Here is a 16,031-nt window from a genome sequence, read left to right on the forward strand (position 1 = left end):
TCACTTCATGATGTGTAAAATGACTGCCTTTTGGATTCTGCATGACTAGAAAGCAAGACTGCTTAGACTTACATATGTAGCTTTAGGAAGCAGCCAGATCTGTTTCAGAGCCACTCTGCATCTTTCCAGTTCTACTCATTATTCAGAACCAAATTAAACCTGTTAAAAACAAAGTTCTTTTCCCCCTCCCATTCACTGTAATGGATATTTTTAAAAGAGCAATATAATCACCAGTTGCACAGAAGTGGATGAAATTTTGAGGAACCCATCCAGAGTGAATTAAGCCTGTCAAGTTGTAGGCACCTTTTATCTTTTTTTAAAAAATGAAATAGTTTTCTGCCAGATTTGGATGTCATTTGCAGGTATAAAACAAAACAAATTCCTTCCAGTAGCACCTTAAAGACCAACTAAGTCAGTTCTTGGTATGAGCTTTCGTGTGCATGCACACTTCTTCAGATACACCCTGAAGAAGTGTATCTGAAGAAGTGTGCATGCACACGAAAGCTCATACCAAGAACTGACTTAGTTGGTCTTTAAGGTGCTACTGGAAGGAATTTGTTTTGTTTTGACTATGGCAGACCAACACGGCTACCTATCTGTAACTGGAACTATTTGCAGGTATAGTCACCCCTTCTCAGGGGATGAAACCTGTTAAATTTCAGAACGATATCTGCAACAGACAGGCTTTACTCTTTAGAGGTGGGTAGAGTAGGAACCATAGGGTGGGGTGGGGGAGTCTATGGCTCTCCAGGAAAATCTGGGGCAGAGAAAATGTCATCACAATCCCCAGCAAGGAACAACAAGAGTCATTGGTAGGAGTGAACTTCTGTCTACCACCAAAGTAGGGTTACAGCTGCTTCTCCACAGAAGAGGCAGGAAAGTCCCATTGTGAAAGTGAAGTCCACTCACACTTCTCCGGAGCCCAGCAAATGTGAGACTGGAAGTCCTCTTTCATATAAAGTAATGCTGAGAATTCTAAACTTCAGTATTTACAGAGTTCTCTCTGCCTACCACGATGATAGACAATATCTAATTTGAGAGCAAAGCAGCAGAAACCTGCAGAATCCTAATTAACACAAATCTGTCTTTCCCACAGGAATTGATTTTAAAATCAGAACAATAGAACTAGATGGGAAGAAAATCAAACTACAGATATGGTAAGTTTTTAAAAAATGCAACTTGCCTCTGGAGCTAGAGACTTCAGATCATGTTTGTAAATTTCACACTCCTAGTAAAATCATAGTGCCTTGAATGTGACAACCAGTGGCTGTAACATCTGGGTACTCCCACTGATGACAGACAAACTTAGTTCCCTCCCAAGATTGTTAAAGAAGCATCCTGTATGTACTCAGCAGACAGCATGAGAGGATCTCCTCACACAATATAAAATCAGCTCCACTCGTCCACCTTCCTAGCAAAAGAACGTAGAAGCTGAGATCACTGCACTTGGAATGGAAAGATTGCACTGATAAAACTGCCATTTAATTAAATGCATACAGTTGGGAGAGATGGTGCACATGGATGAAAACCAAACTGTACATGTAAGGGCTGTACTTGGCAGTAACTTCTATTAAAAGTAAGCCTTGCTTCCAAATGTGTCAGGGATTTAACTATAAAACTACTGTCTAGATCAGCCTTCAACCTGGTGTTTTGCAGATTGTACTGGCTAGGGCTGATGCAGGTTGTAGTTTGTAATACATTAAGGGGTTGGGAAAGGCTAATCTAGAACCTTGCTTGTAAATACAGCTTGCATAACTTGTACTTTGAATGCAAATGTATTGAGAATGAGGCTGTAACATTTTGCTTAATTGTACTTGTCCAACGTAGAATGTAATTGCAAGGCACTTGTAGGATTGTCTCATTTATTTTTAAATTGTTCAGCCCGGACACTGAGATCCAACGCCAAGGGCCTTCTGGCGGTTCCCTCATTGCGAGAAGTGAGGTTACAGGGAACCAGACAGAGGGCCTTCTCGGTAGTGGCGCCCACCCTGTGGAACACCCTCCCTTCAGATGTGAAGGAAATAAGCAGCTATCCTATCTTTAAAAGACATCTGAGGGCAGCCCTGTTTAGGGAAGTTTTTAATATTTAATGCTGTACTGTTTTTAACATTTGATTGGGAACCGCCCAGAGTGGCTGGGGAAACTCAGTCAGATGGGCGGGGTATAAATAATAAATTATTATTATTATAAATGGAAAGGTCCTCATTAAGGGCATTGGTACTGGATGGGGGTGGGGTGTGAGCACTGAATTCCTCTCCAACCCACCCCAACCCCCATTTCTTACATCTGTTTTGGTTTACAGGGATACTGCTGGTCAGGAAAGATTCCGCACCATTACAACTGCATACTACCGAGGAGCCATGGTCAGTGCTCTTTTTCATGCATAGTTTTTCAACTGTTATAAAAAGATATCAGCATCTCACTTTTGATTATCAAGTATATACTGTTGAAGATAAATATTTGGCCTTGCTTGACAGAAGAGCTGTTTCATGTATCTGTCTTCTAAAATCCTGTTTCCAAACATCATGATGGGAGTAGTTTTTCACAGAAGATTTTAGATTTTGGACCAGAGCTCTCCAAACTCTTCGTGTTGGTGACACACCTTATTTAGACATGCATCATTTTTGTGACGCAGTATTTCAGTTTTACTAGCAAACTAACCCCTTTCTAGCCCTGGGAAGAGCATGAGGAGCATTTGTGCACATACCTACACACTGCAGCCAACATACCAACATGTTTGTAAAGCTGTGTTTTAATCCAACACCCAACACCCATCCAGTGTTAAAAATTCAGATATATAAGCTAATTGCCAAATGACACCCTAAACCTAGTTTATAGTTGCCACAACAGACAACAGAATGTATAGGCACTATGGGGGGGGGATAAAATTGTTATTGTTATTGTCGTCATCATCATCATTTCTGTACCACTTTATATTTTAAACAAAAGATCTCAAAGCAGTTTACAGCACAATAAAACATCAAATAAAACAATCCAGAATAGAACAAATTAAAGCTTCAAGAAAAATATTTCAGATCCTTCTCAAAGTGGCATTTTGTTTGCCCCATACATATTTACCTACTTAATTTTTATAGTTGCCCCATAGCAGAAGTATTCTAGAAAGCCAGTGTGGTGTAGTGGTTAGAGTGTCAGACTAGGACCTGGAAGATCAGGGTTCAAATACCCAGTCATGAAGCTCACTGGTGACCTTGGGCCAGTCACAGCCTCTTAACCTACCTCACAGGGTCGTAGGGTTTAACTGAGGAGGGGATGAATCATGTGCTCCTTGGAGAAAAAGGTGGGATATACATGCAATAAATAAGCTATTCTGCTTGCCTACTGTATTTTTCGCTCCATAAGATGCACCAGACCATAAGGCGCACCTAGTTTTGAGAGGAGGAAAACAAGAAAAAATTATTCTGAATCCCAGAACAACAAGAGGGATCTGGCTTCTGGGATACCGTGTGGCTGTCCTCGCTTATGGGATAGCCACGCACAGCCTCTCCCAGGCAGCGGGATGAAGGCTCCCCTGCCCAAAGAGGTTGTGCGCGGCTAAGGCAGAAGCCAGGACAGGTGTGTCGCTGAAGGGGCGCTGCGCAGTTCTCCCTCTCTGCGCAGCGCCTCACCTTCACAGGAGAGGCACTGCACAGAGAGGGAGAACTGCACAGCGCCCCTTCAAGCGAAGCTGGAGAAGGAACAGAAGGAGACCCTTCTGTTCCTCCTCCGGCTTCCAGGACAGGCACATCGCTGAAGAGGCGCTGTGCAGAGAGGGAGAGCTGTGCAGCGCCCCTTCAGCAAAGCGGGAGAAGGAGCAGAAGGGGCTCCGTTCCTCTCGCTTTGCTGAAGGGGCGCTGCACAGCTCTCCCTCTCTGCGCAGTGCCATTTGCTCCATAAGATGCACTCACATTTCCCCTTACTTTTTAGGAGGAAAAAGTGTGTCTTATGGAGTGAAAAATATGGTACTTAAGAAAGCTGGAGGGGTCAGCCAGATGGAGATGTCAGACGCCAACCTGGCATCCAAGGATCTCCACATAGTCACAGTTGGACCCGTGCCAGTTGCAAAATGTGCCTGGCATCTGAGGAATTTCTATCACTGCTCCCATCATCCCTGTTGGCTTCAGAATACAATTGGGAACTGTTTCCTGGTGGTTGGTTTTTCCATTAGTATCTGGTTGAGCCTTTGGCTTGAATCCAGCAGCCAAGCACTTACGTTCTTACTCTGTTTTTTTGTAGGGTATTATGCTGGTTTATGATATCACAAATGAGAAGTCCTTCGACAACATTAAAAACTGGATAAGAAACATAGAAGAGGTATGTGTCTACAGGGGAACAACCAGCTTTGAGTGCTAGCTCAAATTTCACCAACATCTCTTAAATTGCACAGTGATGAGGACAGCAGCTGCCATGTCAGTGGGAAGTGGGGGCAAAGTGACTTTGATTCACTGGTAGGATTCAGGTGAAATGTTTTTACAGGATATCAGGTAAATCCACACACAAAAAGTGGTGGAGGGAAGAATAAATTGATTCAGACTGCTTTCTTTGGGCAGTATTAGATGAGGGTATCCCCCGCACCCTGATGGAATAGAGATGAAACAAGAACTTGGTAATAAAAATGTAATGGTGTATATTGGTGTATAAAGGTGTATATTGATGGTCTATCTACTCTTGATCATACATGGTTGGATAATATTTTAATTTTTATGTTTGAATAATGGCACTTAGAGATCCCTTTCTAGTTGTTGAGCATTTTGTTAAGGTCTGGGCTAAACTTTTATTTATTTTCTCACATAGCTGAAGCTTTTTTACCACTTGGTGCTTATTTAACCACCAGCATGAGGCCCTGCATTTTGACATAGTCCTTGCTCTGTAAAATGAAACAATGAAAGTTTAAAGGACAGAGTTAAAGGAAGAGGTGGTGTCTCAAAAGATGAATTAATCAGACAATTCTTCATGAGCAAAAGATAGCTAGTTTTATTCTGATATAATTAAAAATGTGTGAATTTGTGCTTTGTGTTGCCTCTGAATAGCTTAGTTCTTGTTATGTATCTGACATATCAAGATTTTGTGACTTGGCTGTTCTTGCTGTTTCTCCCTCTGTTCAGCATGCATCTTCAGATGTAGAAAGAATGATCCTGGGTAATAAATGTGATATGAATGAGAAAAGACAAGTTTCAAAAGAAAAAGGAGAAAAGGTAAATCTAGTTTGATCAGAACTCTCTGGATATTTTTTCACCTTCCTGAACTGATGCCCTTTTCTTTTTTGCTCCCATTTTCATTTTGAGGCAACGAGTGATGCAGAAGCAAAGTGTTCTCAATATTTTGATTTGGGGATGGTCTCTGAGCGAGCGGGTGGCGCTGTGGTCTAAACTACTGAGCCTCTTGGGCTTGCTGATTGGAAGGTTGACTGTTTGAATCCACGCAATGGGGTGAGCTTCTGTTGCTCTGTCCCAGCTTCTGCCAACCTAGCAGTTTGAAAGCATACAAGTAGATAAATAGGTACCACTGTGGCAGGAAGGTAAAAGGCATTTCCATGTTCTCTGGCACTCATCACGGTGTCCCATTGCACCAGAAGCAGTTTAGTCATGCTGGCCAGAAAGCTGTCTGTGGACAAATGCTGGCTCCCTTGGCCTGAAAAGTGAGATGAGCACCACAACCCCACAGTCGCCTTTGACTGAACTTAACCGTGCAGGGGTCCTTTACCTTTCTTTTTTCTTTTTTATCCTTGAGACAGCAGTTTTCCTTGAGCAATCAACATTACTGAGATGAAATATTCATAATAGGACTTTAGGTCGTAATATGCTAACCATCAAGTTCATCAAGTAGACGAACTTAAATCACAAGAGTTTAAATACCCAAGACTAAAGACCTGGCAACACAGATAAGAAGCAAAAGATTCAGGACATGAGACCCTTGAAAGCCCCGCGACCATGCAGGCTGGACAGTCATTAACTTTAATTCTTATTTTGTGAATAGACAACAGTTTTAAAAGGTGCCAGTTGAAATCAACTGTATGTTCTCACTTCTACTGTGGTTGTATCTGGGTCACAACCCTTATGTCCTGAACCAGTTTTGATTCTGTTTAGTTTTAGCATTAAAACTCAAAACGTTGAGGTTTGCCTAATGCAGGCTTGAAAACTAACTTCAAGGACTCATTAAAGTAGACTTCAAAACCAATGCAAGCCTTTAACATTCTGTTCAGATCTTAATCTGAATTGAAAGGAATGCCCCATCTCTGCCATTTGGTTCTGTGGGAAAGGGTGGAAACAGACATTTCCTGTGGTGTGTAACTTGGGGAGGGTAACTTGGCACCCCACCCCAATGCAGCCCATTCCATCCCTCTCCCCTTGGAGCTAATGGAGTAAAGCTATGATGGAAAGGGACAGGGAGGGAACATCTTACAAACCAGTTCAATGGAAGGAAGCTGCTCTGTTAGATTGCTGGGGTGGAAGGAATAGGGGTGGAATTCTGCAGATGATGGGCAAGAGAAGACAGTTTTCCAGTACCTCAAATTGGCTCAGTTACTCAGGTTTTTCCAATTACTCAGGTAATTTCCAGTTTTAATTCTAGAGCCTCACTCATTTCTAAGAACCCTTAACTGGTGTACCTCAAATTGGCTCAGTTACTCAGGTTTTTCCAATTACTCAGGTAATTTCCAGTTTTAATTCTAGAGCCTCACTCATTTCTAAGAACCCTTAACTGGTGTAAAACACCATTTGGTGTTGCTTGCCATACTGGATAGTATGCTAGCATCTTGGCATATTTTAGTTTTTCAAAATCAATGAAAACGGGGGGGGGGGGGGGAATCCAGCAGGTAACAAGTAAACGCAGAGGCTGCATTCCAGAGGGACACATGTTGCCTCCTCTGTGCCCACGGGATGCTTCAGTCCATTCCAGTGCTGGTGCCCAAATGTATTCCAAGAGGTGAGGCCACCTAAAGGGAAGATGAGCCTGTTTGTGCATCATCTACATGGACCTTTTGCACATTGGCCCCTTTGGATTCCAGTGGAAGAATGTCAGCTTGGAGGTCATAGAGATGGCATTGACTTAGCCATACATTCTTTTTATCAAGCTGTGGTATAGTTGGGCAGTTAGAAGTATGTTGAAAATCCACTTTTTAAAGCACTAATGAGTTCTTATTAACACTTTTGCAGTTAGCAATTGATTATGGAATCAAATTTCTGGAAACAAGTGCAAAATCAAGCATAAACGTGGAAGAGGTAAGAGTAGCTAACAACCTGGTGAACACCTGGTGGCTAAAATATTTTTTGATGTTCTGTTATAGATGCATTAAACAAAGTCCTGTGCTTACACAGATGCTCTTGTGTGGTCTTCTGGGGTGGGGTTCAAATCTTAGTTTGACTTGCTAGCCAGGGATTATTTGTATGGCCACTAACACCTTGCTGAGTACTCTGGGGAAGCAGCATGAGTCCTTTGTACCTCTTTTGCAGTGCTTCCTTGGGCATGGGGAAAAGTGGGAATCAGTTATGTGATAAAGCACATGCTTTGCTGCACGCAGATGGGCCCAGGTTCAATCCCAGGCATTTCCAGCGAAGAAGATCAGGTAGCAGGTGATAAGAAAGACCCTTTCAGACCCAGAGAAGAACTGTTTGAGCCAAGAACATAGTATTAAGTGGGAGTGCTCAGGGGAGTCCATAAAAGAGTGCTTTTACTTTGAGGCATGTTGAGGTCTCAAAGATCCCTTTTAGAAGCCAGTTCCTATAAGACCCAAAGTTTAATGGGACAAAGATTTTTCAACTCCAATAAAGGAATTATTGTACTTTTCATTTTTTTAAAAAGCGCTCTGCACTCTTAAATGCATAAGATGTGATGATTCATTTGTGGGGGGTTTTCTTACTACTCTCCCTTTTTCCTTGGTTCTAGGCTTTCTTCACCCTTGCACGGGATATCATGACAAAACTCAACAAAAAAATGGTTTGTTTCTCTCATTATTTGTATATCATAATTAGTATATTTTCTACCAAATTCTGAGATTCAGAGTGGTGTTCAACTATGTTTTACTGTGAGTCGACCCATTCAAATGAATGAACATGGCTAAGTAAGGCTTATTAATTTCAGTTGGTCTGCTTTGAGTAAGAAACTTAGTTGAATACAATCCCCACAGTTTTGCCAGGCAATAGTAGCCAGCAAATGTTTTGTATTTTCAAACATACCTCTCTTCTCCAAAAAGCTGGGATATTGTCTGCGATATGCTGAGTTTGGGAGGTGCTGGGGGCTCCTGTGAACCTGAACCCAGCAGCGACAAGCTCCCATCTTCCTCAGTCTGGAGCTGAGATAGAGACTTGTCCTTGTTGGGCTCCTCTTCACTCTGGCCAGATGCTTCCTTGCATGGCGAATCCTTGACTTTGTGCAGAAAGGAACTCCTTGATCAATCTAATGCTTTTTGTTTCATTTGGAACTGGAAACAACATTATAGCATAGAACAAACTCAAAACAAAGGAAGTTCTTACCATTGTTTTGTGCACATTTTGAACAAATTATGTAGTGTGCCAATGTTGCACATGGCAGTGGGAATATGCAGATTACATTCCTTTCCATATGCTCAAAAGCAACATTCTGCACAGTTTCTTCTCAAGATCTGCAATTAGGAGGCCCCTAGCCAAACATTTGTAAAGCTTGGAACTGGCCTGCAATGGTACTAGAGCTTATCTGGTGACATCCCACAGGTATTTTGTTTAACCTTTTGGCTTTCCACATGTAAATGGCTGCAGCTTGTCTTCCTTAGAGGAATCTCTTAAGTGCCAGTGAGTTTGCATTTGTGTCTTTAAGATGCAAGTCAGGCACCACAATCTGAAGAAGCCCTGATTCCTGCCTCCACCCCCACAGTGTAATATAAAAGATGTGCTACAACATTTGCTTTTTTAATGGGAACTTGTGCACACATCTTCATGAGGCCTTTCCATTAAGTAGTGGGCTCAGAGAGAGCCTTGCCATTAAGACATTAGATCTTAGGTGCATTAGAGGTGGCAAAATAGAGCATGCAGGTCTGAACCCTTGTGCCATCCTCCAGGAAATGCTCCTGCACAAGCCTTGCTGGAAAAAAAAAAAAAAGAAAACAGAAGTGTGTAGTTCCCATTTCTTTGAAAGAGGTCTACTCAGGAGAGTTTCCTGCCACATTGTGATCTGTTAAAATCAGATGCGGTGCTCTTTGAATTTGCCATTAGATATTCCCCCAACTGCTTCACTTGTCTTGTACTGCAAAGGGATGCAATTTTGCTCCTGTTTGTTTTCAAAACCACCCAATAAGCTAGATTCCCTCCTACAGGGGAAAGAGGCCCCAGTTGTCCTGCTTAGGGATTGTCCCATTTGGAATAAGGTTTTCTCACTTGACATGGACCTGCCTCTTTGCCTCCTGTGCTACCTTGATTGTACTGACAGCCAAAGACCTGCTTGCTTATCTGTCCTTTGAGGAAACTTGAACATGTCTGATCAGTCATTATTCCTAGTTTGCTGCACTGTGAATTCTGAATTAATTTGTATGATGTTTTAAGGTTTTTTTGTTTTTTTTTGTATTTTTTGGCTTGTATGTCTTCCACCCTAATCTGCTAAGGGAGGAAGGCCAGGATTTAAATGTAGTGACATAAAGAAAGCAAGGCTGTCCTGTGTAGTGCCCATGTACAGGAGGCATAATCAAGCTGAATCCTCTCTATCTTGAACTTTAGGAATGGAATTTGCACATGATTCTGCTGCTGCTCTTTTGCAAAGCTCCTTTTCACTACAGTGAGGCAGGCGTAATCATTATTTCATGATTTCCCAAATGCCCGGTAGCTGAATCAAAATTGTGGACTCTTAACACCTGAAGAGGTTCTGAGCACCCACACACACCCTGGTGTCTGCATGAGTTTCTGTTCTGGGCATAACTTCAGCAAACACGGAACAGTGACTCATGCAGGGCTGCCACGAGCATCCACCTCTGAGGGCAGGTAACTACTGTATACGTTGTGATTAAATGCTCCAGATAGGGAGAATTATAAAGCCTAAGCAAAGGAGGAGGCATTATTAGAGCAGTGAGGTGTATAGAGCAGGGTAGGTCCAATGCATGGCCCTCATTGCATGGCCCTCACCAACATTTGATGCCTCTTGCACACACACACACACACCCGCTGCCCTTGTGCTGCCTTCCCAAAGCTGGGTAGAAGAGAAGCTGGGTTTTGGGAAGGAGGCATGTGGGCTCTAGAACCCTGACAGAGCCTGGCGCCTCGCTTAGCTGGCTTTGGGAAGACAGTGTGAGAGCTGGGAGGGGAGCATCAAATTTTCCAAAGCACTCTTCTGTGCCCTGTGTGGGGTCAGCTGCTTGACCTCTTGTTTTGAGTACACAATCGTACAGTGTATGATTTATGTACTAGTTTTTCATTGGATTTGAGTTTTGTTTGGAGGGGAGGCAAAAAAATCCAAAGGATTTGTTCATTCGGCGACAATAATACACCTTAAATCATCTTCTTCTTCTTCTTATGTCTCTCCTTAGAATGACAACAGTTCAGCAGGTGCAGGTGGACCAGTGAAAATAATGGAAAACAGATCAAAGAAGAGCAGCTTCTTTCGATGCACACTGCTTTGATGAACTCCTAATAATAGACTGCAGCATACCTAGAGAGAGAGAAAACCCTTTTCCTGCTTCTCTGAAAGCACAGGCTCACCTGGCCTCAGAGCTGTTACCACCAGGCTGCTGCTGAGAGCTCTGTTTGAATGTAGAGTGTGCTAAACCAAGAGAGAAAAGGATTTTGGTTCGCTCTGCTTCTCAGCAAGTCGGGCTCCCTCTTCTTAAACACGGAAGCTGTGAAGTTGAGAGACACATGTGCAGGAGCTAAATCTTCTTTATTACTTTGTTTCACTGCCTGCTTCAAAAGCTGCTAAGTTTTTCTTTGCACACTCATATTTGCCCTCTGTTGCCTGCTAGAGCACAGTCTTAACACTTGTCTTTGCACAGCTTTCTTTCTTTTTGTTCTGGTAAGCATTCCCTAGCATTTCACCCAGCTGTAGTATAAAGGGATCAGATTGGGTCCCATACTGAATACAGAGGGCATGGCCGTAGATGCAGCACCCATGCTCAGAGGGTCACCATAGAGCCAATAGAATTCTGCCTACAATTATTCATGGGCATCACAAGAGGCCCTTGGAGCTCTGTGTGCTTCCTATATCCCCAGCCAGTTGCCCTCCTCAACTCAGTGTAATTTACTTGTGCTCTGTCAAGGCAAAAGGGAGGGCTAGATGGCATGTAGGCGTAGACCTCCCACCAACACTGTGGCTCCTCATACTGCCTTGTGAACTTAATAAGAAGGGGCAGGAGGGCTGAAAGCCCCGCACCTGGTGGCCTGGAATATGGCCCTAGTATTTTTCTCAGGCATAGAAATATGTCTGCAACATAAATGTGGTTTTGTAGCCTGGTGTTGGAAAGCTTAACACCCCAGGCACTTAAAATTTCTATTTGGGCTTGCCACTTTTGTTTGACAGATACACAGATCTGTTTATATGGAAATGAACTTTTTTCTGAATGTATGGTGTTGAATTTCTATGTACAGAAGGTGTACTGGAACCACTTACAGTATCTCTTACATCAATCCAATTTCACTTCTATTTCATGCTGTATTCAGTTGAACTGGAAGGCACTCAGTTCTCTCTTGAATGCAACTGTTCCTGTATATAAAGGTTCCTGTTTCAGCCTGTTGAATATTAATAGAAAAAGCACACACAACATGTGTAACTATCCCCTCTAGCTTTCAGTCCCTTTTTCAAAAAGCATAGTCACTCTCCTCCTGATAATGACCTTCCATGAATCTTGAGGCAACTGGTGTTGGTTCAGACATTTAGAACAGATATAAACTTAGCTGCCTTTCTCACTTAACTGAGACTCCCATACCAGCCTATTTCACCACTATTTAAATTATTTATAAAATGTTGAGTTACTTTAAATACAGGTGCTTTAGTTCTATTGATGTGCCAAACATGGACCTTTGTAAGTTAAAACTTATCTCAACACAACCTTGATGACACCCCAGCTCCATGAGCTGCTGTTGTGTAACATGTCCCATTAGCTAGCCAAATAGGCACACAACGTTGCATCGTTTTAGAGGGTCAAATGTCAATATAATTCTAAGCATATCTTGTGTCATTCAAGGTGAATAGGTTGGCCACTGGCACTCTGTAACATAACATTGGTTGAGCGGGTTAGAAAAAACATTCCTGTGGAGTTGTGAATTTTTGCACACTCTTCCTGCCCCTCTGTTTATAATCCTAACAATATTGCTCCAATTACCTCTTGGATTGCAGCATCTGGGTTGATGCTTGGAAAGAGGAGTGTATCCAACAGGAATATTAAACAGCAAAACACAAATATGTCTGATTGCTGTAGGTCCCATGCTTGGGCTAAAGTGTTGTGGTTCTTGCTTTATAACACAAAGTGCTTTTTGGGGGGCAAGTGTGACTCCACCCACAATGAATGTCCATCTTTTTTCCACATCTGACTTCTTTGTATTGTAATCTGTATCTCAGGGGGTTTGTCTGAAAGCCAAAACTGACAAGTTCTGTGGTTCCTTTTGGCAGATTTTCTTTGCTTATGTTTCCTCTTCGTTGGCATCATACTTCACATCTTGGTTCTATGTACGAACATTTAGTCTCTATGAACTTCCCTTTGAGAGAGCCTGTAACTAGTTGAATTTATATAAAGTGCTTCTTGAAGCAGCAGCAAATTGGGGTATCTACTCTGTTTTATTTTAAAAAATATCTTGCTATTTTCTTACTTCTAGCTGTGCTAAAATGTACATAATTTGAGTAAGACCATAGGAAATTCACTTTAAGATTGGTGTAAGGATGCCACACACAGTTCACTTTCCCTCATTGTTAATATTGTTAATATTTAGTTTTATCCTGTCAAAATATTAGTGACAGAATAGTCTGTTCCCTGCTGAAGTTCTGAAAATATTTGTTTCATACGGAAACAACTTTAGTCTTAAGGAAATGTTGGTATAGCCTATGCAGCAGTATTAAGTGCTATGGCTGCACTTCAAACTTTTCATAATGGTTGATTTAGCCCATTTTTCTACAAATAATATGCCTTGTCGAACTGCATTTTACAGTGTAAATCAGCTGATTGTCCACGTCAACTTATTTCCTTGAGTGCTCGAGGCAAACAGGCAAACTATGATGGTATGGGGACTCCCTTTGGCTTCATTGCCTGATGCAAACATTTCTTACCCCAGAACAAGTCTTGTGTTGGGTGTTAACCCTGAAAAAGACAACATCCTTCATTTAGCTAATAGTTGGTTTAGATTCCCCAACTGTTGTCTTTTCTTCATGATACAACACATTTAGCCTTGCTCTGCAGAACTCACCCATTTAAATGAAGGGTAAACCTTGATATGCTTTCCAAAGCAGAAAGCATACACTCTCTTTCCATTCTTAGTTTTTTGTCGTTTACTACTGACTTTCTAAAAAGAGAGTGCAATTTTAAAACATGCATCTGTGCTTAGCTAAACTTGTTGATCCATCAAAGCATTGTCTCTCCTCCAGTTGACATTTTATAGCTTAATTGCTTGGTTTTAAGTTTCATACATCTGGTTAGACTTGGATTCCTGTGTGGCATATGAATATAATCTCTTTTTGAACTTGGTGTTCTCTCTGTACCATACTTGTAAAATACTTGCTAGCCTTTTTTGAGAAGTGTTGTTTTTTTTAAATAAATGGGGTATTTACCTGTCCCAAGTGCATTCCCACTTCTCACTTACTTGCAAATTCAATGAATAAAGTCCATTAATTCTGCTAGCCAAAATGGATGTTGTGTTAGACTTTTTTAAATTGTCATCAGCTTGGTCTGTAACAACTTGAGAGGCTTGTGACAGTAAGTTAATGTGCAAACGTGTTTGGTAATTATGGAAAGGCTTGATTTAGAGTGCGTGCAATATTTGTAAGGCTAAAGATTGAAGGGGCTAACAGTAAGTCTGGTGTCACCATATTCTAGTCTTATGCCTTTCATTTTAAAATACATGTCCATACAGGGCTTCTTAGATAAGTTACCCCTAGCTTCTGGGGAATTTGTAGTGTGTTCCTATGGCCTTACAAATATATTTTCCTGCCCAAATATCATGTTTCTCCCTTGAACTTAACAGTTTTAATGAGACATACTAAATTCTGAGAAATAAAGCATGATCCAGAAGAGCCTAATTTTTACATAATTATTCTGCCACGTGTGAAGCACATATTATCAGTACTCCAAAAGCATAAGGTGGAAAAGCTCTGGCAGATAATGTGAACTTGTCATGTGGTTAACTTGTAAACTTAATCATTAACTGTGTATTGATACTGTGTACAAACGAACAAAAAAGTCAAAGGGGTAGGGGTATTATTTCAAGTGAACTCTTTTATAACTATGTGCGTCTCAAATAAAATTACATAATTAAATGTTAAGTTTTTATGAAATATACAGTGTGATCAAACAAGTTCTGTAGTGCATTATCATTCTGCCTGATGCATGCTGTTGGGAGTAAAAAGAGGTAAGAGACAACTGTTTCCTGAAACTGAATGGATTGATTGAACACCCTTTGTTGAATAATTCAGGGCCATATCTACAGTATGGCCTGATCGCACACAATTAACCCTGATCGCACACAATTTTCAGAACTACACTCAGAAAAAGTAACACATTAGATCTACATCCCTGTCCAAATGTTGAATTACAATGCGCATCAACCCTAACTCTTGGCTGGAGCTGATGTGGGCAGTTGGAGAGTCAGAGGTTCCCTATCCTTTGCCTACTGTGTCTCCAAGAGCTTTTCCCCCTAGCCTTGTCAGGAGATGCCAAGAACTGAGTCTGGGACTGTCTATGCCTCTCAGCTACAGACTTCTCTCTTCAATCATCTGTGAATGAACTGTTTCCTGCTTCAGTTTATTCCAATGTGAAAATCTAAAAGGTGACTGACACAAACATGGTCTCCAGCTATATTGCATTCATATAAAGATTCTGCTAGTACAGTCACTGCTGGTTTGAAATACAGCAGAATATTGTTACTTTTGGTGAACAAAAGGATAACCTTTTGCATATTCCATTCATATACAAAGCTGCTCAGGGAGCATGTAGCCCAGCTGAATCCTCAGATAAGTGGCTAAAGTTGGAGAGGAGTGGAAAGGAAAACTGGCAGACGTTTCCATGCTTCCTGCAAGGACTAGGATAGCTAGTACTTGATTGCAGCCTATCAATATATTTTGTTTTGCGTTCACTTCCCTGCTCTTTCTGTTAAATTTATTTGGAGGCATTCCCATTTTATCTTGGCAATAATCTTGTTTTAGGTTGAGTGTGAGAGTGACCTAAACAGCTTCATGGCTGAGCAGGGAGAATAATATTGTGTGTTGAGCTTAGAACTAGAGAGAAGCATTTACACTGACTTCTAAGTGTGAGAGAAGCTGCTGTCTTTACTACTTAATCCCATGTGTTTGGTTCCCTTCTGTAACACAGCACCAAAGTATCTCCTTCCAGCTGGTGAAGGCTGCCTGCCAGAAGTCAGTGGTTTGAAAACCCTCTATTCCACAACAGTAGCTTATCTGATATTAATGTATTGCTAACCTAGTTTGGGCCTAATGAGTCGTGTTACAAAGGACAAAAGGCATGCTTGCATACAGTAGGAATATCCCTACTCTGGTAGGCTTGAAGACTCATCCCCTTTTCTAAAAGTATCCTGCTCAGGGTTTTTTTTAACCCTGCCAGAACATCTATATGAAGCTGTGGGGAGTGGTCATTAGGAGTTTGGGGCTGAGGTTTCATGAGTATATGGCTGAAACCCTTTTGTAGAGCAGGGATGTTTAAAGGTTCTGGACTTGGTTGGTTTGACAGCTATGCCTGTTCCTGAATAGGAAGAATTTGGCTACTTCAGTCATGCATTGGTAACCTCGCAGATAGACAGTGGCCACAGCACCCCATCCCATAATTATGTATTTACAGCACCCCGGACCTACCTGGCTACACCATTCTAGCAGCATTTAATTAGCTAGGTGGGGGGGGGGAGTCCAGAGGGAAGGAGGTCAGA

At 41.7% G+C, this 16,031-nt stretch overlaps 1 protein-coding gene across 1 annotated transcript in view; it reads left to right on the forward strand.

Moving 5' to 3' along the window:
• Positions 1-14,430, forward strand: part of RAB8B (RAB8B, member RAS oncogene family) — a 42,949-nt gene extending 28,519 nt beyond the window's left edge. Inside the window, exons 2-8 of the mRNA XM_081839401.1 lie at positions 1,097-1,157; positions 2,303-2,363; positions 4,234-4,311; positions 5,103-5,192; positions 7,152-7,217; positions 7,882-7,932; positions 10,484-14,430. Of these exons, the coding sequence (XP_081695527.1) occupies positions 1,097-1,157; positions 2,303-2,363; positions 4,234-4,311; positions 5,103-5,192; positions 7,152-7,217; positions 7,882-7,932; positions 10,484-10,576 (500 nt within the window). The 3' untranslated portion in view covers positions 10,577-14,430. The remainder of the gene's footprint in view (positions 1-1,096; positions 1,158-2,302; positions 2,364-4,233; positions 4,312-5,102; positions 5,193-7,151; positions 7,218-7,881; positions 7,933-10,483) is intronic.
• The last annotated feature ends 1,601 nt before the right edge of the window (positions 14,431-16,031 follow it).

This window comes from Podarcis erhardii (genome assembly GCF_964252035.2).
Source record: "Podarcis erhardii genome assembly, chromosome: 14".
Lineage (NCBI taxonomy): Eukaryota > Metazoa > Chordata > Lepidosauria > Squamata > Lacertidae > Podarcis > Podarcis erhardii.